Source organism: Takifugu rubripes, chromosome 16 (assembly GCF_901000725.2).
Source record: "Takifugu rubripes chromosome 16, fTakRub1.2, whole genome shotgun sequence".
Taxonomy (NCBI): domain Eukaryota; kingdom Metazoa; phylum Chordata; class Actinopteri; order Tetraodontiformes; family Tetraodontidae; genus Takifugu; species Takifugu rubripes.
Window position 1 is genome coordinate 10,819,201 of NC_042300.1, and position 19,850 is coordinate 10,839,050.

A 19,850-nucleotide genomic window follows, 5' to 3' on the forward strand; every position below is an offset into this window, starting at 1 on the left:
TATTATTAAACCCATTCATAACACTTTAACAGAATTATTTCATTTTTGTAGCTCAGTTACAAATGATGACTCTCATTGTGATGAATATTTGATGCTCTGATCTGCATTCAAGGAACAATTTCAATGTGTCAAATAGAGTCAAAATGCCTTGAAGGGAGGGTCATAGCCACGACAGCGTCCACGATCGGTTAAACAACACGATGTTGTGGAGCAGACAAACATCAAATCCAGATGAGCGAGTGTGAGCGAGCGTGATGTCCAGCGGCGGTGAGGAGGAGCCAGCAAGCAGCAATAGTCACCGTGGGCTGCAGCGCATGGCTCATGCACAGAAAGGAACACGAACATAAAAGTGGCCGTTTGAGAGTGAAAATGATTCTATTTACCTGGCGGCCATGCTGTTAACACAAAACAGGGAAGCATTAACACACACGTCACTCATGACTCATCTAAACATCTAAACTGCATGAACAGTATTATTAAACCCATTCATAACACTTTAACAGAATTATTTCATTTTTGTAGCTCAGTTACAAATTAGCACCTAATTAGCACACTGAGCCTTCATTTTCACACTATCAGTATAAAAAATGTAATATTCTAATAATAATGATAATAATGATAATAATATCATGTGTAATAAGACACTAATAACTGCCATAGAATGGAATATTAAGCGATTGCTACATGTCTTCCAGTTCAGAAGATGGTAGTACTGCATCTGGAAGCTGTGAGCCAAATTATATTTAAAAAAAAAAAAAATACAAAACAGGAAATGAAATGCTTGCTTATTGAATTAGGGGAGCAAAGATGAGGAAGCTAACAGAGAAAACAAGACAAAATATCAAGAAAGAAAAGCCGGTTTGTTCCCATCCTAATCTATCCTAATTCTTTGCTCCATTTTTGTTGTAATCAAAGAATCAGATGCTTAATAACTCTGGATAACTCTGTCCGGCCCTCAGCGTCTGCGTATTAAACCAAATGTACCTGTAGTTGGCGATGGTCGGCAGCCCTCCAAAATAAATCCTCTGGCTCTCCTTCAGGTTGAGGCCGGTGGCTGAACCCTGCGAGATGACCGTCATTTTCTCCTCAGCGCCGCTGTCGACGTCCACCACAGTCACCGTGGCTTCGAAAACACGGACAAACGCAACAACGTGGAACCTCTCGTCTGTCAATCTCATGCCGATGATTCTGAACGGTAAACACTCTGCCCAGGTCGTCACGTCTACCTTGTTTCTTGTTCCGTGACACGGTGAGGGACTTCCAGCGTCCATCGTTGTGCCGCTTTGCCGACTTTGCGCTGCCAACCCCTGAACCGAGGTCAAAATTCACCTTCACCGCACCTTCTGACAGCTCCAGGGACATAAAGTCCTTCTACAGAGGCAGCCACAAAGACACAGCCATGAGGTTTTGACCTGCTGACAGTAATCTAGTAATAAGAGCGTAATAACTCCATCTTCCAGAAACAATGTTGCTTGTCTGGGGTCAGGCCCTGGGGTTCTGGAAAGCGCCTTGAAACAATTTTGATTGTATAAGACGCTATATAAATAAAGATTGATTGGATTTGATTTGATTTTTACAGTCCTCTGTGTGAGATGGTACGTGCTTTGTTTTAACTCTGCATACCCACCATGTCCTCAGTCGCTAAATACATGAGCAGGGAGTCGGACGAGAAGGTGCGGAACTTGAAGGCCACCGTGGAAATGTTGGGGTTCCACCTGGTGGGTCGCCCCACGGCCGCATAACCTTCGCCGTCCAGCTGAACTGTCCCTTCACCATCTGAGCGTTGGGGGCTGAAACCAGGAAAAAGCAACTTTTACCAGCATGTTTCCTCTCTCACTGAGACAAAATAAACACAAGCAGGAAGAACAAAACGGGCACATTAAACGGGACATTAATGTGACGTCTTGGTGTACCTGACCACGCATCCTTTACAGTCTCCCTGTCTCTGTCTGTAGTTCCACAATCCAATAGGTTTCCCATCCAAGAAGGTCTCCCCCATACAGCCCGTGAACGTGGAGGTTCGCACCATCTCTGCTTTCTGAAGGAAAGAAAGAGTTAAATGAAAGAGTGAGTGCATTCAGGATTATCGATCTTGGAGAAAACATTGGAGGTACCTTGACTTTGCCAAATATTCCTCCCACGAACAGGTAGGCGTTCTGGTCCACGTCCAAGATGGTGTAGGCGGAGGGTGAGTTGGCGCTGGCCGGGGTCGGCATCATACCTGCCATAGATCCTTCCAGAGGATACACTGAAATGGTGCCATTCAGCCCATTTCTATCCAAAAAGAGATTTTGATGTTATTATCTTATATATCCGTGGAAGACACGGACATGCTGGAGCCACGTGTCCAGTCTTTCAGCTGCAGAGCTGCGTTGCACAAACAGTGAAAATTATTTCTAAAGAGGAATATGAAACACAATAGATCTATTTGCACCTTTCTAAACTTGTGCTTTTATGTTTGTGCCCATTTTCCGAGAAAGAAACGAGCGAGAAACCCTAAGAAACACAGGAAAGTGCACCTTACCGAGACGCCTCGATCCTGTGCCAGTTCCCATCATGGATGGTGTGATGGGAATATTCAACCCTCCCAACGCCTGAGCCGACATCCCAGAGGAAATTCACCTTCCCTTTACGCATTTCCAAGGCCAGGAAATCAACCTGACGTGCACAGAAGAAAGAAGAAGTGAAGTGCCCTCACTGATCACCGTAGCTAATATGTTAGCGGTGAGTGACCTTCTTGACCTTTATTTAGGGTTGTCATTATATTCCAGAGTAGTTATTTATGTTCCAGTCCCCTATATCTGCTAAATGCTTATATTACATCTGGTGGGTGGAACATTGCTTCCATGAAAGAAATGTTTCTCAATACAGAAATTACAGTATTGTTGTACATGCACGGGCAGGTTAAAGCTTTCAAATTAAATTCTAATCAATGCAAAACTATTGAAAGTGAAGACATCTCCAAAAGGACTCATTATATCCATTCCAGGTTTTGGCTGGACAACATATCTGCTGCAGGAACAGAAACCAGATTTTTTCCACTTTAATCCTCCTGAAGTCTATATTATTTCTTTGGGTTTTGTTGTGTTTGAGAACAGGTTGTATCTATGCACCCTGCTGACCACCGCGATGAGGTGGAGCAGCACTTCAGGAGGCTGTTGGCAGAGTGGGGGCTGTTACAGTGGTAGGTGTAAAGGGGGAACAGTCCTGGGGGAGCTTCAGTTCCAACCTTAACCCTGGGCAGTGGCCGCTCAGTCTGATGGGGACTGGGCTGAGGAGCGGAGGGCTCTTGGTTCAGGCCCTAGTGCACACAGAACATGGAGGGTGCTTTGGTAGGAGGGAACTACCAGAACCTTGAGGACACTGCCGAGGTACCCTTGAGCAAGCTACCAAACCCACAAATGCTCATATAGGGCCCTGCGATGAACTGGCCACTCATCCAGGGGTGGATCCTGCCTGCGTCCCTGATCCTGGTCTAGTCGTTTGGTCTGTTGGAGATGCTGGTATGGCACCCTGAGCTGAAGTCCACAAAGAGCAGCGACTCGTAGTTCACCAGCCTCTCCAGGTGTGACGGAGCAGGGTGGAGGGCTGGGGAAGAGGCATCCTCCGAAGACCTTCAGGAAAACTGCTGCGGGTCCAGGGACAGAAGCTGATGTTGTGCAGGACTTGATGTAACCCACAACTGCTGTAGTGTCCTGCTCCAGGTCGTGGTGTTCAAGTTGATCCAAAGCAGCTCCTCTAATAACACCAGGCCAGATTTCGAGGAACCAACACGAGGACGTGTTGGTTCGTGCGGCCACTTGCACCGCTGCCTCCTCTCCCTCGGATGGGATGGTAACCAGGGAGAGACGAGGCTCCTGTTGATGTCCAGCGTGATGTTGTGACAGTGGAAAAACTCAGCCGTAATCGCCCGCTCGCTGGATAATCCTATTTGGAGGAGGTCGGGTCGACGGAAGGTTTTGTTCGCTCCGCAGGACATTATCAAGATGAACAACACATTTGCTCTGGTCTCTGCGAGAGTATGAAATCTTTGCTTGTAAGTGGATTTGCACGCCGTCCTTGCCATATTTTGATTAATGCCCTCATTACTTATGTATGAGCCAAAAAATTAACAAGAGTCTTCTGAGCATACGCTGTCATCTAAATGCTGTCTTCAAAGTACACACTCTCACACACAAACAGGCGGGCACACACCATTACAATTCATACAGTATTATGCACAATTAGAGATTATTAGGAAGTCACACGTGTCCTCCTGGTCTCTCCAGGGTAATGTCGATTATTCATTAACAGAGATCACAGGGCATCATCATTATTATTCAACCAGAATTACATACTATTAGTGAAATGTTACTGGAGTGCCCCCACACACAAACAAAGCATTTTCATTCACGATGAATTCCACTATTACTGAATATTAGTGGGAAACACACATGCATACACACTCTCCGCTTCCCAGTCAGAGGCAGCAAAGCAATAATTTCTCGAGGGAAATCAAGCTAACGCCGACACCAACATATACTTGATGTTAATTGCAGCTATTCCTTGAGACACACACACACACACACACACACACACACACACACACACACACACACACACACACACACAGACGTTGCTAACACCTAACACCATGGTAGATGCTTAAGATTATCAGCTGTAAAGAGCGCTCTGCTATATTTTTATGGCTGTAATTGAGTATTAATTATAAATTATTCTAACTTCAGATCACTCCGGGAGAGAATGTGTTTGTAAAGAGAGAAGAATGCACCGCTCTACAATCTGTTTATGTGCCTTTGCCACAAAATTTCGCAAGTATGATGAAGGTGCACTACGAGGTTCAGCACATTTCAGCATCATTTCATTTTTGCCTCAAATGGCTGAAATCTCCCCTTGATCCTGCTGCCTGCCCCCTGAACGCACTCTGAAAAATCAAGTCTCTGGAGACCACACAGGGGCAAATGTCAAAAACACACACGAGGGGGACAAGCGGTGCTCCAAAACATGTCAAACCACGTTCCAGCCATTCACTGACAAGCTGGTTGGGGGGGGGGGGGGGGTACTATGTTTGTCGGTACTATGAAAGTGATGATGCACGAGATTGCAAAATACACCTTTAAATTAAAAACAGCTTTCTTGCACTTTTAATATCAAGCAAAACCCTCCCAAATCTTTATGAATACAGCTAAAACTAAAGTTTTGGTGTGATTACGCCTTAAATTGAGAACCCGGCTGTGTCGGACTAAGCTGAAAGGAGGTAACGAGCGACTTACAAACTTGGCTGATCCCAGGTAGAGCAGCAGATTGTCCGGTGTGGTGGTCTTAACGTGAAGGGTGATGGTGTTGTACCTCCCTTTCCGTATATCGGGGCGGTAGCTGCGGAGGCAGTCACCACCCGATGACACTGACACTTTAATCTAGAAAGAAAAGACAAATAAAATCAGCTGCTGAGAGGCCTGCCAGAATCTTTACGATTATTTCACTGAAAGATGGAGACTTTGATTTAAAATGCAGGTATGGATCCATTCAATTCAATTAAAAATGCATTTTTAAGCTCAAAATTAAAAATGGATCTACAAACAGAATCACTTGCTGTTTGGTTAACAGCTTACAGAGTTAGCTTGTTTCCTGGCTTGATTGATCAGTTCCTTGATTTGCGAGATGTTGCGTCTAAGATTATCCTGCAGCTTTCTGATTGGCTGCAGCTTCTCCAACAACCGGTCAGCCTCGTCCTCCAAATCTTTCACTTTAGCTCCTGCAGCGTGAACTGTGTGGGGTTAGAAGAGGGACAGTAAGCAGACAGAAGAAGCTGCTAACACAATGCTGCTTAGTGTAGCTGTAAAAGAATGAGGACAATCTCAGTTACTCAAAGGACAGAAAGTGCGCGTAGCAGGTGAGAAACCGAGAAGCCTGTGAGAAGCAAAACATTAGCATAGCATTCAAAGAGCGCCTGTCTTTAACATATAAAAGCTGAAATCTGAGACAATGTTGGCAGTCTAAGGAAAAATAGAGAGAAGGGAATAAATGATAGACTTCCATGCTTTGTGCAGAGCCGAACAGAAGCATTAATAGAAGCAACTAATGTTTACGGTGTAGCTGTGAACAATAAAACTGATACGTGGTGCTCCAATGCTGCTGCGGAAATTCACACTATAATAGGAAAAAAGGCCATTTAATTATGTCCTGGCAGAAAGGGGAACATTCAGGACATTTCTGCACCATCTCTAAGACAGACGGGCGACAAATGGATCCAGGAAAGTGTAAATATTCAGCTTTAAAGCAGGAAAAGAGCATTAAAGCTTCAGGAATTCCACCTGGTCCCACGACTCTATTTTCAGTAAACGGCCAAACTATCACATTGGCAGAAAAAAGGACAAATAATGTAGAATCCTGAATTATCACAACATGTTTTGGTGCACCACTAGTAAACAGCTTTACATTAAGATAAGAGAAATATACATACTGATCGCTGTAGGGGTGGAAAAAACAGAGAGAGGGAGAAACGTATTAGGTGTCAATCAAACGTACCATTTTAAAAAAGCTGTACACATCTTCATATGGTATGTCCAAGGAAGTTACATGAGGTTTTAGATTGGAGGAACATTTTGATTCGTTTTGAAGTTTTTAGTATGTAAAGAGTTTATATAAGTGAAGTAAATAAAACTGTTATAAAGCTGTAAAATGAGCACTCCAGATGTAACTGTGCTAATTATATAGAGTCAAAGGGGACGATTACAAGTTCTTTACTGAGAGTTCCAAACGATAAACAATATAAGTATGGAAACATTTCGAGATTCGTGATTCAGGATTAAAGAAACTTGAATTGTCTCCACAGGAGTAATTAACGATGTCCAAAGTAACAGATTCCCACTAGGAAGTAGCTCACTGTTCTTCTCTGGATCCTGGATCATCTGATTGGCCGCCTTGACGGTGTCCTCCAGCTCGCTGTAGTTTCTCTGCAGTCCGCGAAGGTGTAGGTTCAATTCCCCGAGGCGTTCCAGGACGTCGATGGCGGTGGCGTTAGCATCTGCCGCGACAGCCTTCGTGGCCGCCAGCCTCGCCGCCGTGTCTGTGCAACAACACGACGGACACACGGACGGCGTTTCAGCACAATCCATATATGAACTATAGCATAGTCTCAGTCTAACACGTTGCTCTGACCCCCGGGTCAGGACGCGATCCCCAACAGCAGATCGACCCGATAACCTCGCCGTCGCCGCACTTCTGTTGCCTTCCTGCGTGAGTACTGACATGCGTCAAGTTGGGTTTGCTGGAGCGTCTGACCTCTGAGCGCAGAGACATCGATCCACTTTCTCTTTACTTCCCTCCCACGCGCACGCACAGCCGTTCCCCACGTGCACAGGCGCTACTGTACCGTTGGGGATGGTGATGAGCGTTTCCATGGTTCCATTGACAGCTCTCAGCAGGTCTTTGGTTCTGTCTCGCGCTGCTTTAACTCTGCCCTTCAGCCTCATCACACTGTAACCATTTTCTACACACACACACACACACACACACACACACACACACACACACACACACACACACACACACAGATAATAGAATTGTTTAGCACCATTTTTAAACACCACTGACAGTCGGCATCGTTTTGTGGGGATTATTGGTCGAAGCATTGCATCGACCTGCAGAAGCCGATCTCATCGGTACCTTTGACGTCACTTCCAAGCTGCTGGGCTTGATTTAGCAGCTTGTGGCTCTTCTGAAGGGCACTTTGAGCTTCTTCACTGACTGGAACCTCTGGGCCCAAAGCCTAGACAAAAGGTGCAAATCGGAACTGAAGGTGTTCACATTTGAAAATCTGGGTTTATTTAGCAAGCAGCACGTCTCCTCACGTCCATCCTTCGTCTCCTTTTGTCTCTTGCACTAAATTTGCAGGCATACAAACAGGAAAGAGCCCCATAAATTAAGAACGAAGTGGCCTCAAACAGGGTTAAACGCTCACAAAAAGCACCCGAGAGAGAGAGAGAGATAGAAAAGAATAAATAAATATTGTGAGCATTGTGGGATGTTGGAAAGGAGAGATGTCAGGTGTGTGTGGTCATCATAATAAAAGAGAGAGTGTGTGTGTGTGTGTGTGGGGGGGGGGGGGGCAGGAGGACAGAGAAGTGCTTTGATCTCTCAGCCATGACCGATTGAAACCTCAGGCTTGCAGTTCTGTTGCTGCATGCAAAACACACAAACAGGAGCCGGAACACGCCGACTCCCGGGTTCACATCACACTTCCTCGGCTGGAACAGATGGTGCCTGGCATTTACAATACTTACAACGCGCCTGAATGCAACATGGGTTACACGCGGAGCAATGCATCTGCGCAGCATTATTAGTTGACAGAAAAGGGTTGTTGAGGTCACGTACCAGATCCAGGGCCTCACTCGCCCTCTGTTTTGCCGCCTTTGCTTCCTTCTCTGCTGCATCAATGTTTGCTTTAATATTGCTGTAGGCCTTGAAGGCTGCAGTTGCATTGAGGGACACGCTTTTGGCGTCGGTCAAAATGCTATGAGGGACAGAGGAGAGATAGTGTATAAAATATGAACATGAATTATATGCACGAAGAACCAAAGCGAATTCATTCAGTTTTTTTTTTTTAAATTTACACCTAAATGATTCAATGTCTGAAATCACAAATACATCCACGAGCACATCTCCCCAATAAGCGCTCAACACATGTTGTAGTGGCCAACTAAGACATATAAGTGGTGCTTTTGATTTGCTATTTTTATGGGTACCTATCCAAGATGGCAGCAGAGTCATTCAGTTGCTGCGCGTGCTCCTCCGCCTCCAGCACGCGATTAGCCAGACGGCCGTTGCCCAGGCCGTCGGCCAGGTGCCTGACTCTCTCTTCTAGCTGATCTCCAAGTGGACTCAGCCCTTTTTCCATCTCTTCCGCCTCCTGCAGACAGAAAACACAATCTCTGCTCACTTTGCTGGCATAAAGGCAAAAAAACCAACGAAACATACGAATACAAAACAGGCTGAATAAGACAGGAGTGTTTGTGTACCTCAACTTCCTTGTTTATGTTGTCAGAGAGTTGGTTCGCTTCAGCCAGCAGATGTTCCCCTTGTTCCAGGACCTCCTGGGCTTCCTGCTTCACTTTACTGACCGCAGAGCGTTTTCTCTGCAGAAATAAAAAAAACACACCGACATTATGACGACCTTTTCACTACGTCATTGCTAACGGGCGCATTTTCGCATTCATGATAGCAGCTAGCATGAAGACTCGTGAACTGGTGAGAGTTTGTGCACATGAGCACCTCCAGGGTTGCGAGGTTAGCTTGGTTTTGTTCAGCCAGCGAGCCAGCCTGCCTTGTATTTCCCCGGGCCGAGTGGAGAAGATCCTGGGCCTCTTGGAGCTTCCCGCCATGATCTGCTAGTTTCTCTTTTATCTAAGAAAACGGATGAAGAGGCGTCAGTCAGGTCGTTCATTTAAGGCCACCGGAGGTAAGAGGAGAGGTTGGATGTTACCTCTACTTTCAAGTCTTCAGTGGACTGATGGGGGTCACCAAATAACCTCTGCACGTTTTGATACAACTCTGCTGCAAGCCTGAAAAATTTTAGAATATTGACATTGGGAAAACTGATAATTTCACTCATTCATGGCCCATAAAGTGGCTCCAATTAGCACAAGAAGGGTTGGATGACGTCACTCTTGACGTCCTTCCAACTCATATTTGTTATAACTTTTAAATAAACACTAGGTTATATAAATGTTACAGCCAAGTCTGTTCTCTTTTTAAATGCCAGCTTCTGTTTCTAAAGCTGTTAAAGTAATGAAATACCAAAAACCCTCCAAGTTTAAATGAAATGTCTTAAAACGCAGAAAGCTTTGGAAAAGTGGTCCACGTCTTCCCATTTTAATTTTTTCTGTAAACTTTTAGCCTAAAACTGTACTTTTGTCTGTCCGCAGCTCCAAACTTCAGCTCCCAGTGTGCTGCCTTTTGAAATCCTGAAGGAACAAAAGCGGTTGCAGGAAACGGCGCACTTTAGCCCAGTTTGAGCTAAGCTTGAGTAGAGATTTTTCTTTTTTAATGCATTTAATAATTATTTGAAAGAATTTAAAAAACCCAGTCCTCCCTACCGTTGTTCAGAATGTGGCTGCTTTTGAACGTAAAATAGAACCAACTCAGAAACACATGGGAAGAGCTTAGGGTATAAATGTTATATGTTTAAGACCGTTTTTCGCCATCAAAGCCCAGCGAACATCCCAACTCTATGCCCAGAGCGCCACTTCTTCTTCTACTATAGCAGCTATTTCACAGTCGGTGCTGAATGTGCTTCATGGCTCTGCATAAAAGCTGCCCTGGGGGCTCAAACTATTAAACAAAGGCACAGCTTGGTGACAGTGGCAGTTTCTCTTTGAGCCTCTTGCAATTGGTGGTTTTTGCCCCTGCAACTCTGTGTCCATCTGTCAGTTCTCTCCTCCTGCTGCAACCTTTCTTTTCCCCCTTGTTGTTTGAGACTCTCTGTCTGTTTCTGCCCCTACAGCCATGCAGCGAATCAACCCATCGACCTCATCGAGGAGCTGGAGGACGAGCGGGAAGCATGATGGGACGAAAAATCTGTGGAACGCCTGATGTCTGACGCGTGCAGGGCTTCCGCTCTTTTCTGTTATTTGGTTAGAACCTTCGCTTTTGTCTGCACAACACGGGACGAATGCCACGGTGCACGTGCACGTAGCGCACGTGGGCTTTTGAGTTTGTTTGTGCGTGACCGTACTGGAGCTCGTCCTCGGCGATGCTTTTCTGCCCCGCCAGCTGTCGTTTCCTCATCTCAGCTAGCATCGCCTGGATGTCCTCCTTCATCACCTTCAGGCTTTTGTCTGGACTCCCATCGTTCCGCGAGAGCGTCTTGTTCACCTCTGCTGCCTTTAGCTGGAGGTCTGAGGACACACAGGCAGACAGACTGCTGTCAGGAACCGGAAGAACAAATGGCTTTGTGAGATGCTAAACGTTAGGCTTGGAATATATATATAACTCTGAAAATATATAACTAATTCTGTTAATGTCATGCAGATCTTCAAACAACATCCCATGTGGAGTCCATACAGTAACAGAGCACTAAAGAGATCCGATCTACAGCCTTAAAAGATGTTTCCTCTGCTTCGCTTCTCAGAAAGACAGAAAAATAACGTCAGTGGGTTTGGTCTTGACTCCTTTATACACACAGTCACTCACACACACACTCGTAAGCCCACTTTAAACACTATTCAAATGCTGTGATTTTGGCAAACCCGTGTTTATCTTGCTTTTATCAAATTAAAGGCAGTGAAATCTCAAATTAATCAATGATGAAACTGCAGCAAAATACTGCGAGACTCATTTGAATAATACTGCAGGAATTAATGAGGACAGTTAAGTGGGTGTTTGTGTGTGTGTGTGTGTGTGTGTGTGTGTGGATGGGATGGCTGTGTTTATACAGCAAGCTGTTTGGCTGCGTGTGCTTTTCATTTGAAATGTTAACTTGGCGTGATTAAAGCAAGCTGAAGCAACTGTGTGTCTGAGTGTTTGTAGGTGTGTGTGTGTGTGTTTGTGTGTGTGAGTGTGTGTGTGTGAGTGTGTGGGTGGGCCTGGATGTTTTTGTAGCAATGCAGCATTTCTACTTATTTGAAATGTAAACGTGGCGTGATTAGAGGACCAAGACAGAACTAAAGCCATCATGCTAATGAACAGCTGTGCCGCGTGTGTGTGTGTGTTTGTGCATGCGTGCTACAGTCGTATATGTGCACGTTTGAGCCTCTGTGCTTGTTTGTGTGTATTACAGCCTTATAATTACATAGTGGTATTTAAAAGCCAATTAAACACTTAAATGTGGATGGAATCATATTGTGGTATCTGGTAAACACTGGCCCACATGCTTGGGATCGGACTAGTCTTTTTGCCTGAATGTGTGTGTGTGTGTGTGTGCGTGTGTGTGTGTGTGTGTGAGTGAATGCATGTGCAAGTTTGTGTGAATTTGAACACCAGTATATGTGTGTGAGGTGTGTTTCTGTACATGCTCATGATAGCCACTAATTAAGTCTGTAATTACTACTCTCAATCATCTAGCCAGTCCCAACACACACTTTTCCTCTCCCTCTCACACACACAGATACACAGACACACACACACACACACACACTCTAACGTCCTACTGTGATTAGGCAGCAGGCCAGAGCGCCAGGAGCAACAACAAGGAGTTTCATCACAATATGCTGCTTCTGTAACTTTCTTATTTAAAAAAAAATAAAATAAAATATCCCAGCAGCCAAAACAATCTCATAATTGAACTTTCGATGAGGAATTATTAATTATTATTAGACGGCAGCGTCTGATACGCGTGTTCATTTTGCCGCTGCGCTCTACTTGAAAATGCTCGCCGGGGAGAATTTTGAAGAAGCGCACTGAGAAAAGAGGGATGGACGATTTTAAACAGAGGTCCAGACATCCCATAATGTGGCGATCATCACGCTCTTGCTCTGAAGGACCGGGACCACCTGTACGCGTTACACAAGCCCCTTCAGACTTTTCTTTCTGACTGCCGTGTTGCAGGAGAGAAAAAACTCCATCAGACTCTGATCACGCAGAGAAGGATGGAAGGGGTGGGGTGGGGGGGGGGCAGCTGCCCCAGCAGGAGGGAGATACCGAGGGGGGAGAGAACACCTATCTGCTGTTCACACCTGCAGAGGAGAGCGAGCAGGACGAGGAGTCTGTTGTGGTCTCAAGGGCTTCCACTGTTTCGCTCTGGCTCAGCTCCACGTTCTGGTTCTACAACGTTACTGTCTGATTCTTAGCTCTCATTATTTTGGTTTTCGGGGAGTTGGTGGTAACCACAACACAAACCAGCGCAGAATTGTGGAAACCTTTTTCCAAACAACCTGTAAGAAAAACTGCAAAAACTCCCCTGAAATGAGCCCGACTGGCACCTTCACCTTCTTGTCAACATTTCCTTGACTTTTGTACCTCGAACCCAGCGAGCGGCATTCCTGTTATTATCGCAACATCTTCACAAAACTGTGCACAAAAGCTCCGTCGGGAATGATTTTGTCCACTTGGCACCGCTTCAAGCGCCCGAACACTGTGGTAAAAAACATGAACGTTAACTAAAATGGCGGTAACCCCGAGTGGCCACGGCTCAGCAGTCAGATCCCTTTAGATGAGCAGGAGAAGCGCTGATGTGATGTGAAAAATACTCCCATGGAAGTGATATTTCCAAGCCTTTGTGCGTTGTGTGTGCGCGTCTCAGGACATGTTCGCCTGCTCTGCTCCAAACGAGCACACACGGTTTCACTGGGGCACCCTGTTGCCACATGCGGTGACCCTCCCACAACTGTCGCTCAAGTACTAGTTGCGAACAAAACACAACAGGGCAATTCGGTGTACTCTATTATCCCAGTGGGTGACGCTTATCGTCAAGGTTATGGAGGCTGCAGCCTGCTGGAGCCATTTTTATTGTTCAGGCGAGCAGCTGGCACTGAGAGCTGCCAGCCATTGTGTTCGGGATTTTCATTACTGCTCTAATGAGGAGGGAAAAGGAGGTTTTGACTCAAAGCTTCAAAGCTGCCTTTTCTAAATCTTGAAACGGCGTCCCGCTCACGTTCTTACGTTCATTGTTCACTATTACAATGACTTGAATTTGCCACACGAGTCCGTCGCCTTCGCTTTAGCGTCAGATACCGGGTGCAGAGGCAGCGCACTTCCTGTTACCTGTGGCTCTCAGCAGCGTGTCCCTGACAAACTGCTCCAGCTCCTCGGCTCGTTTATGGATCCTGGCAGCGTCATCCTCAACTTGCTCTCCATCAGCAGACACCTTTGTAGCCTGCTCGCTCACACACACACACAAAATAACAAACAAGTGTTGAATTAGTTAAGACATCGACTGGAGTCTAACGAAGGCAGCGTAAATGTCGGGACAAAAGCGGGATGAGATCTGGAGACCAGACGAGGAAGCCGGATGCTGACACAGCTGATTTTTGTGTGTCACCTGTGCTCTTCACTTGCTTACTGAGTGTGTTTGGTGAAAAAAAAAAATAGTGAAAAAAAAACTGGACAGAAAAAAGCTTTTGTATTCTTTTCTCCAGACATGAACCAGGGGTTTCAACATATGTTTGTATGTTTAATATTTCTTTAGAGGAGCCTAAAGGCCACATAAACAAAGACAACTCAGGGCCAGCCAGTTGAATGATGCTTAGCTATGTCGTGCTTTTTGCTTCCGTCTCCTTCCCTTACAAAGTCTCTTCCTCCTCCATGATGTTGCGTGAGGGAGAAAGCAGGTGAGAAAAATGACAAAAGAGGGAAGAAAAAGGCAGCGATTTAAAAAAAAAAGAGAGAGAATTGTGTGTACTCGGCTGTGCAGTTGGTCCATCTCAATGACCAGAGATTCCAGGTTGGAGTCAGCCAGTTGCAGTAATCTCTCTGGAGCTCTCTGAGGAGACAGCATGTGCTGCAGGAGAGAAACAGAGAGATGAAGGAATTACACAGACATGACTGACAGAGTTTGGCCCACGGCTAGACTTTTAACCCGCCTGTAGTGCAAGACCTAAAGAAAAATTAGCCATACTGTCCTATTACAGTTCACTGGAAGGAGGTCAAGTGTGAATTTATAATTTTTCCAGGACCCTGGGCTTGATGGTGTTAATGCTCAATAAGCTGTAATAATGGAGGCAATTATAGAAAACTACAGATCTGACATTGAAAACACTTTAAAGCTAATGTGAATGGTCATGCTAATGTTCCTCTGACCCATTCAGAATGAGTGAGTGGAGAAAAAAAGAAAAGAGAATGCACAATTGCTCACAATGTGCACATCTGTTTATTGTGTCCAGTGTAAAAATTGCATTTCAAGGCTGGGGAGGCCGCGCAGTTACGGATGATAGCAGAAGTGAGGACGTCAAACGGGGTTACCTTCAGCTCCTCCGTCATGTTCTCGAAGCGGTACAAGAGCTTGTAAGGTGGCGGGAGAGGGGTGGTCAGCGTGACATCAGCGATGATGCGATACAGACGATCCATGTCACTGATCAGCAGGCCTGAGCATTCATCATCACAAGCTAGGAAAACAGAACAAGGACGCGGAGTGTTCAGCTTTCACCGGGTGTGTGATGTTGACAGGCTGGCTATTTTTTTAACACTGTTTTAGTGGCATCAGGAAAACATGCCTGTCGAAGCATGAAGCAAAAAAGAAAAGAGCACCCATTAAGAAATCACACTGCAGGCTTAAATCACACACTTACACATGCACTGATCAGGGAATGTACACACTCGCACACTTTTTGTCTGCATTGTGTGTGTACAACATTCGCCTCTGTAGCTGGAGGCTGATTTATTACAGGAATTAAAATTCCAGACAAGGGAAATCAAAGATAAATTAAATAAAATAAAAGCTGTTCAACCCCATCAATCTCTGACAAAAACCCAAACACACCAATGCCTTCCTGCACACATGCGTGCGTCCACAAACACACAGGTTGTGTAAATGCACAGCGCACACCCCGCTGAGGTGTATGCCAGAGCAGCCTTCTTTCTCCCCGTCAGTAACGCTGGATCCCAGAGAGTTGGGCTGTGTGTGATAGAACGGGAGAAAGATTGAGGCCAAACGCAATCAGTCTGCCACGAGTGAAAAGCCCGACCGCTCCACTCTGTGGAAACCACCAGGACTTGCCATTATTGTGCGGTGCCAGGGTGCACCGCAGCACCAGCGCCCCCAATTTATGAACACGCGCTTTGTGTCTGAACACAAAGTCTTTGTGTCTGAACACAGACCTGAGCAAGCAATTTCCTCTGTGAGAGTGGCAATTTCATGTCAGCCTCCTAGAAATTCTCCTTCTATGTCCTCCTACCTCTAGACATGCTAATGGCCTCAACGTGGCCTCACCATTATGGACATATTCATTTTACATTAGCAGCAAATTGCACTGAATGATTTTCAAAATTACTTTAATCTTGACTTTTTCTATTCATCCCATGTGCCATCAGGACCGGAGCAGAGAGCCTGTGCTCGTCTACACAATGTAAGAATCAGAAGTGTGCCCCACAATGGCTGGATCAGAAAGAACGAAAAGAAAGGAGGAATGTGGAGGTCTGAAGCTTGATCACCATGAAACCGAGAATTCAATCATTAGAGGAAACATTTGTCAAATGAGCTGTTAGCGCAGGTTCTCTGGCTTTTGATCAATACTGACATTTATCCTCCAATTACTTAAGGCACAACTTTTATTAAAATACAAAAACCTTGTAACTTATCCCTTATTTCCAAACTAGTTTTAAAATAACACAAATGTGACAAAAAAAAAGCAGCCACAAGTTCTGAGTTGGTCTTACAGATGATCCCAGTGGGTCCACACACATGCCTTTCCATGCACTGGTCACACGACGGTCCCGTTGCCCCGACCCTGCAGCGGCATTGGCCTGTGACGGGGTCACACGGTCCAGGCAACGCCCCCCACGCGGAACACTTACATTCCTCGCAGCGCCCGCCTGGGCTCTTTGGGTCACCGTGGTAACCTGTGGCACACCTGGAGGGACACAGAGGGGGGACACTGGTATCCTTTTCCTAAGGCAACTGGAAGGACTGGACTCCTGTCTCACCTCTCACAGTATTTCCCCTCATGTCCCTCTGGACAGGCGGTGCATCTGTAGTCCTCAAATCCTTCCGCTGCACAAGTCGGGCTGAAACTTTTGATACGCGGGACAAAAAAAGGTCAACACATGTTGGCATGTGCAGAATAAACCTGTTGCTTTCGAGACAACCCAAAAGGGATCAGTCGTACTTGTTTTCTGGGTTGGTGAGGGGACAGGCACAGGGCTTGCAGTCATCGCGGAAACCCCGGACGACACCGTAAAACCCCGGAGCGCAGCGCTCGCACCGGTCGCCTTCTGTGTTGTCACGGCAGCTCTGTGTGCGGGAACACACAGGATTGTTGCGCTCTGTTACTGCGAAGGCACTGCTTTAGAGTTCTCTTCCCTCCCTAACCCACACGACCCTCATTCATTGAAGCATTTTGATTATTTCTGCATAAAGGGTAATACAATTACAACGTAAACTGCCAATCCCTTAAAGTGTTTCGCTAACTATCCCATTTTCAAACCACAGTAAGCGCACTTTTGGCGGCACTATAATCTGCATGTTGCAACTGAATGTTGCCCTTGACAAACAGAACAAGACCACAGGGATTGTCCCACGCTGACTTTTAACAAACTGCTTCCAATTATCTCGCCGTATAGTTTTTGATATGCAGCAATTTAAGATGACAAGTACAAGCTGCTTTTGGGAGCGTGTCATTACCTGCTGCTTGTGTTATATTAGCACCGAAAAGCTGCATTATAAGCTGCATTATAAGCTGTATATAAGATGTATATAAGCTGTATATAGCAGACTCCAGTGGCTCTGTCAGTAGGCTGCACAGAGGCAGCGGCTCCTCATTGCTGAGCATCCCGACTGCAGCAGCCAGGAAGTCATTACTCTGTTTGCTCCCACCACCCACACTTTCTGAGCCATTCTCGGACCTTCAAACACAGAAATATCTTGGATGGGTAATGTCTGGGAGGAAATGTAGCCATCCGTCCGCCATAATAAGTGGTTTTCTGGTCACTTGCGTGCTGAAGCGCCTCGAGAGCAGCGGACAGCCGGCTTTTAGTTGACAGGTGCACTTTCGCATGTCAAAGAGTTTAATAAGGCTTCTTTCTGCAGGGCAGGCAGCAAACATACTCATTTGTTTGTCAAAATACAGACACATACACTCTAAACACTATTTATGTATTTTAAATTGTTGAATATAAATATTTTTACGTTGATTTTGTGCTTCTGAGCTTTGTAATTACCCGACCAACCTCCCCCGTTTTGACTTCCCTGCCATTCTGAGTTTTGTCCTTTTTGTTGGAAATGGGAATTTCAATCAGAGCAACAGGAAGTTGCTTTTCTAAGAAGGCAAGTCTTTTCCATTAACTTCCTGTGTTGCTCGTTACTGCTAATTACCAAGGAAACAAACTCGTTTAGCATATCCAATTTAGCCCGCTTGGTTAGAAAAATGCTAATGATGCTGGGATGTGAACGGGAGAGGAAACATAGCTTTCAGGCAGAATGAAACACGCTGAGAAATGGCAAGAATTTCAGGTGAGAGATGGAGCCTTGGCGGGATGACTAAAGCCAGACGATGGATACATCCTTCAAACTGGGGCAGGAAAACAAAAATTTTGCAGTGGAAAAGAATGAACCGATGAAAAAGAGCGTTAAAAAAGACAAACAAGAAACAAATTGATGAAGAAAAAAGGGGATTCTTAATCTCTACAGCTAATGAGGACAATGGTGCCTGCTCCTATATCAGGAAATATATCAGACCTTTGATTTCTGGCACCACTCATTTACAACTGCGAGCCATAAACAGAAGGTCTGTCAGAGCTAATGAGATGAACGTATGAAAGGTGAAGCACTCCCAGCCTCTGTCAGCACAAAACATATCAATTGTTAATAAAGGTTGCTGGAGAACAAAGCTGCCAGCAGCTTTTGGTCCGTATACAAGTGTTAACAGCTTTTTATTTGACTGCTTGCGTTGTGCAGCCGTCCTCTAACTGCATTAAGCCACCTAATTGAATGGTTCCTCGTTAGCTGTCTCAGTTGATTGGATTTACACCAGTTTCCTCTGTGCAGAGTTTATTTCAAGGAGACGAAACTCCCCCAAATATGACTAAGCCAGGGGTTGTTAATTATTACAGGGCTAATTACAGGGCTGACACTCATCCAAGACACACAAGCCCCTGAACGCACACACAGGTACCTGGCATATGGACGTCTCGGGGTCACAGGTGGAAGAATGCCCACTGCACTGGCACTGAACACAGCTGCCCATGCCAGCAGCTGTGGGTACCTTGGATGCTGGAGCAGACGCCAGCCAACCGGCCCGGAGGCGGTAGAATCCTGCAGCACATTCCTGCTCGTGCGCAGAGACACAGAACAGGAAAGACAATGACGGCGAGGATCCAACAACAGATAGCAGATATAACAAATATACAGTCAACATTTAAGGCATCCTTTATGCTGCGTTGTAAATGATTAAAATACAAACACACACTTATTACTAAATGTTATATTCCTGGGAAGTTGGGCGCTACCTCGCTGACACGCACGCTCAGTTAAGATTGATTGCATTCGGTACCTTTCAGACGTACGTGCACCCACCTTCACATCAGAGACCCCGCTGACACCTGCATGCCCACGTAGGTAGCTGCAAGGTAACGCTCTCTTGTTCAGTAATAATTAATGAAGGCCATTTAAAGGGCCATCTGTTCCCTCAGCTTGAGCTAAAGGCCTGTTTAAAACCACGTTATTAACAATGACAGCGGCTACAAATAGGAGGCCCATCTGTCTCTTCAGGCCTCTGTGGCCTGATCGTTTCAGCTGTAGCTTTAGTCTGCTGCTCACCTTTCATTTGGCCCCGTTTCAGTCGGATCTGTACCTTCTCAATTATGGACGGAGGCTCACTGTGGAGGGGCGATGTAGTTTTAAATTGCTACTACTTTGCATCCCGATTGATAGTTGACAAAGTTATAGACGGGTTGAAAAATGTGCTGGCAACTTGTGCGTTCCTGTGGGAAGCAACAATAATACCTCAATGTCTCCCAGGCACCGCCATCCAGCGGAGCAGCCCAGAACTATTTGCCTCAGTGTCTCATAAGCTGTCTCTCCAAAATCCTCATTAAACTCCAGATTGAGTCACCGCCGTATGATTTCTGTGGCTTAAGAGAAGGAGCTGGATGCAGTTGAAAGTCAATTGCTTCGACAAAATCACAGCTGAGAGGAAGAGACACTCGTTGAGGCTTAATCCCAGCGAACCGAAGGGGAAATAAAAGGAGAGAATGGAGGG

General features: G+C 45.7%; 1 protein-coding gene across 1 annotated transcript in view; it reads right to left on the minus strand.

The window, feature by feature from the left end:
- lama2 (laminin, alpha 2) overlaps positions 1-19,850 on the minus strand; it is a 76,453-nt gene that overhangs the window by 12,362 nt on the left and 44,241 nt on the right. Inside the window, 24 exon segments of the mRNA XM_029850012.1 lie at positions 985-1,123; positions 1,227-1,371; positions 1,628-1,790; positions 1,914-2,038; positions 2,115-2,274; positions 2,525-2,658; positions 5,274-5,417; positions 5,613-5,767; positions 6,887-7,069; positions 7,376-7,492; positions 7,669-7,771; positions 8,377-8,515; positions 8,748-8,911; positions 9,021-9,137; positions 9,274-9,405; positions 9,485-9,563; positions 10,736-10,898; positions 13,702-13,813; positions 14,339-14,437; positions 14,899-15,041; positions 16,450-16,505; positions 16,579-16,665; positions 16,761-16,885; positions 18,765-18,917. Of these exon segments, the coding sequence (XP_029705872.1) occupies positions 985-1,123; positions 1,227-1,371; positions 1,628-1,790; positions 1,914-2,038; positions 2,115-2,274; positions 2,525-2,658; positions 5,274-5,417; positions 5,613-5,767; positions 6,887-7,069; positions 7,376-7,492; positions 7,669-7,771; positions 8,377-8,515; positions 8,748-8,911; positions 9,021-9,137; positions 9,274-9,405; positions 9,485-9,563; positions 10,736-10,898; positions 13,702-13,813; positions 14,339-14,437; positions 14,899-15,041; positions 16,450-16,505; positions 16,579-16,665; positions 16,761-16,885; positions 18,765-18,917 (3,137 nt within the window).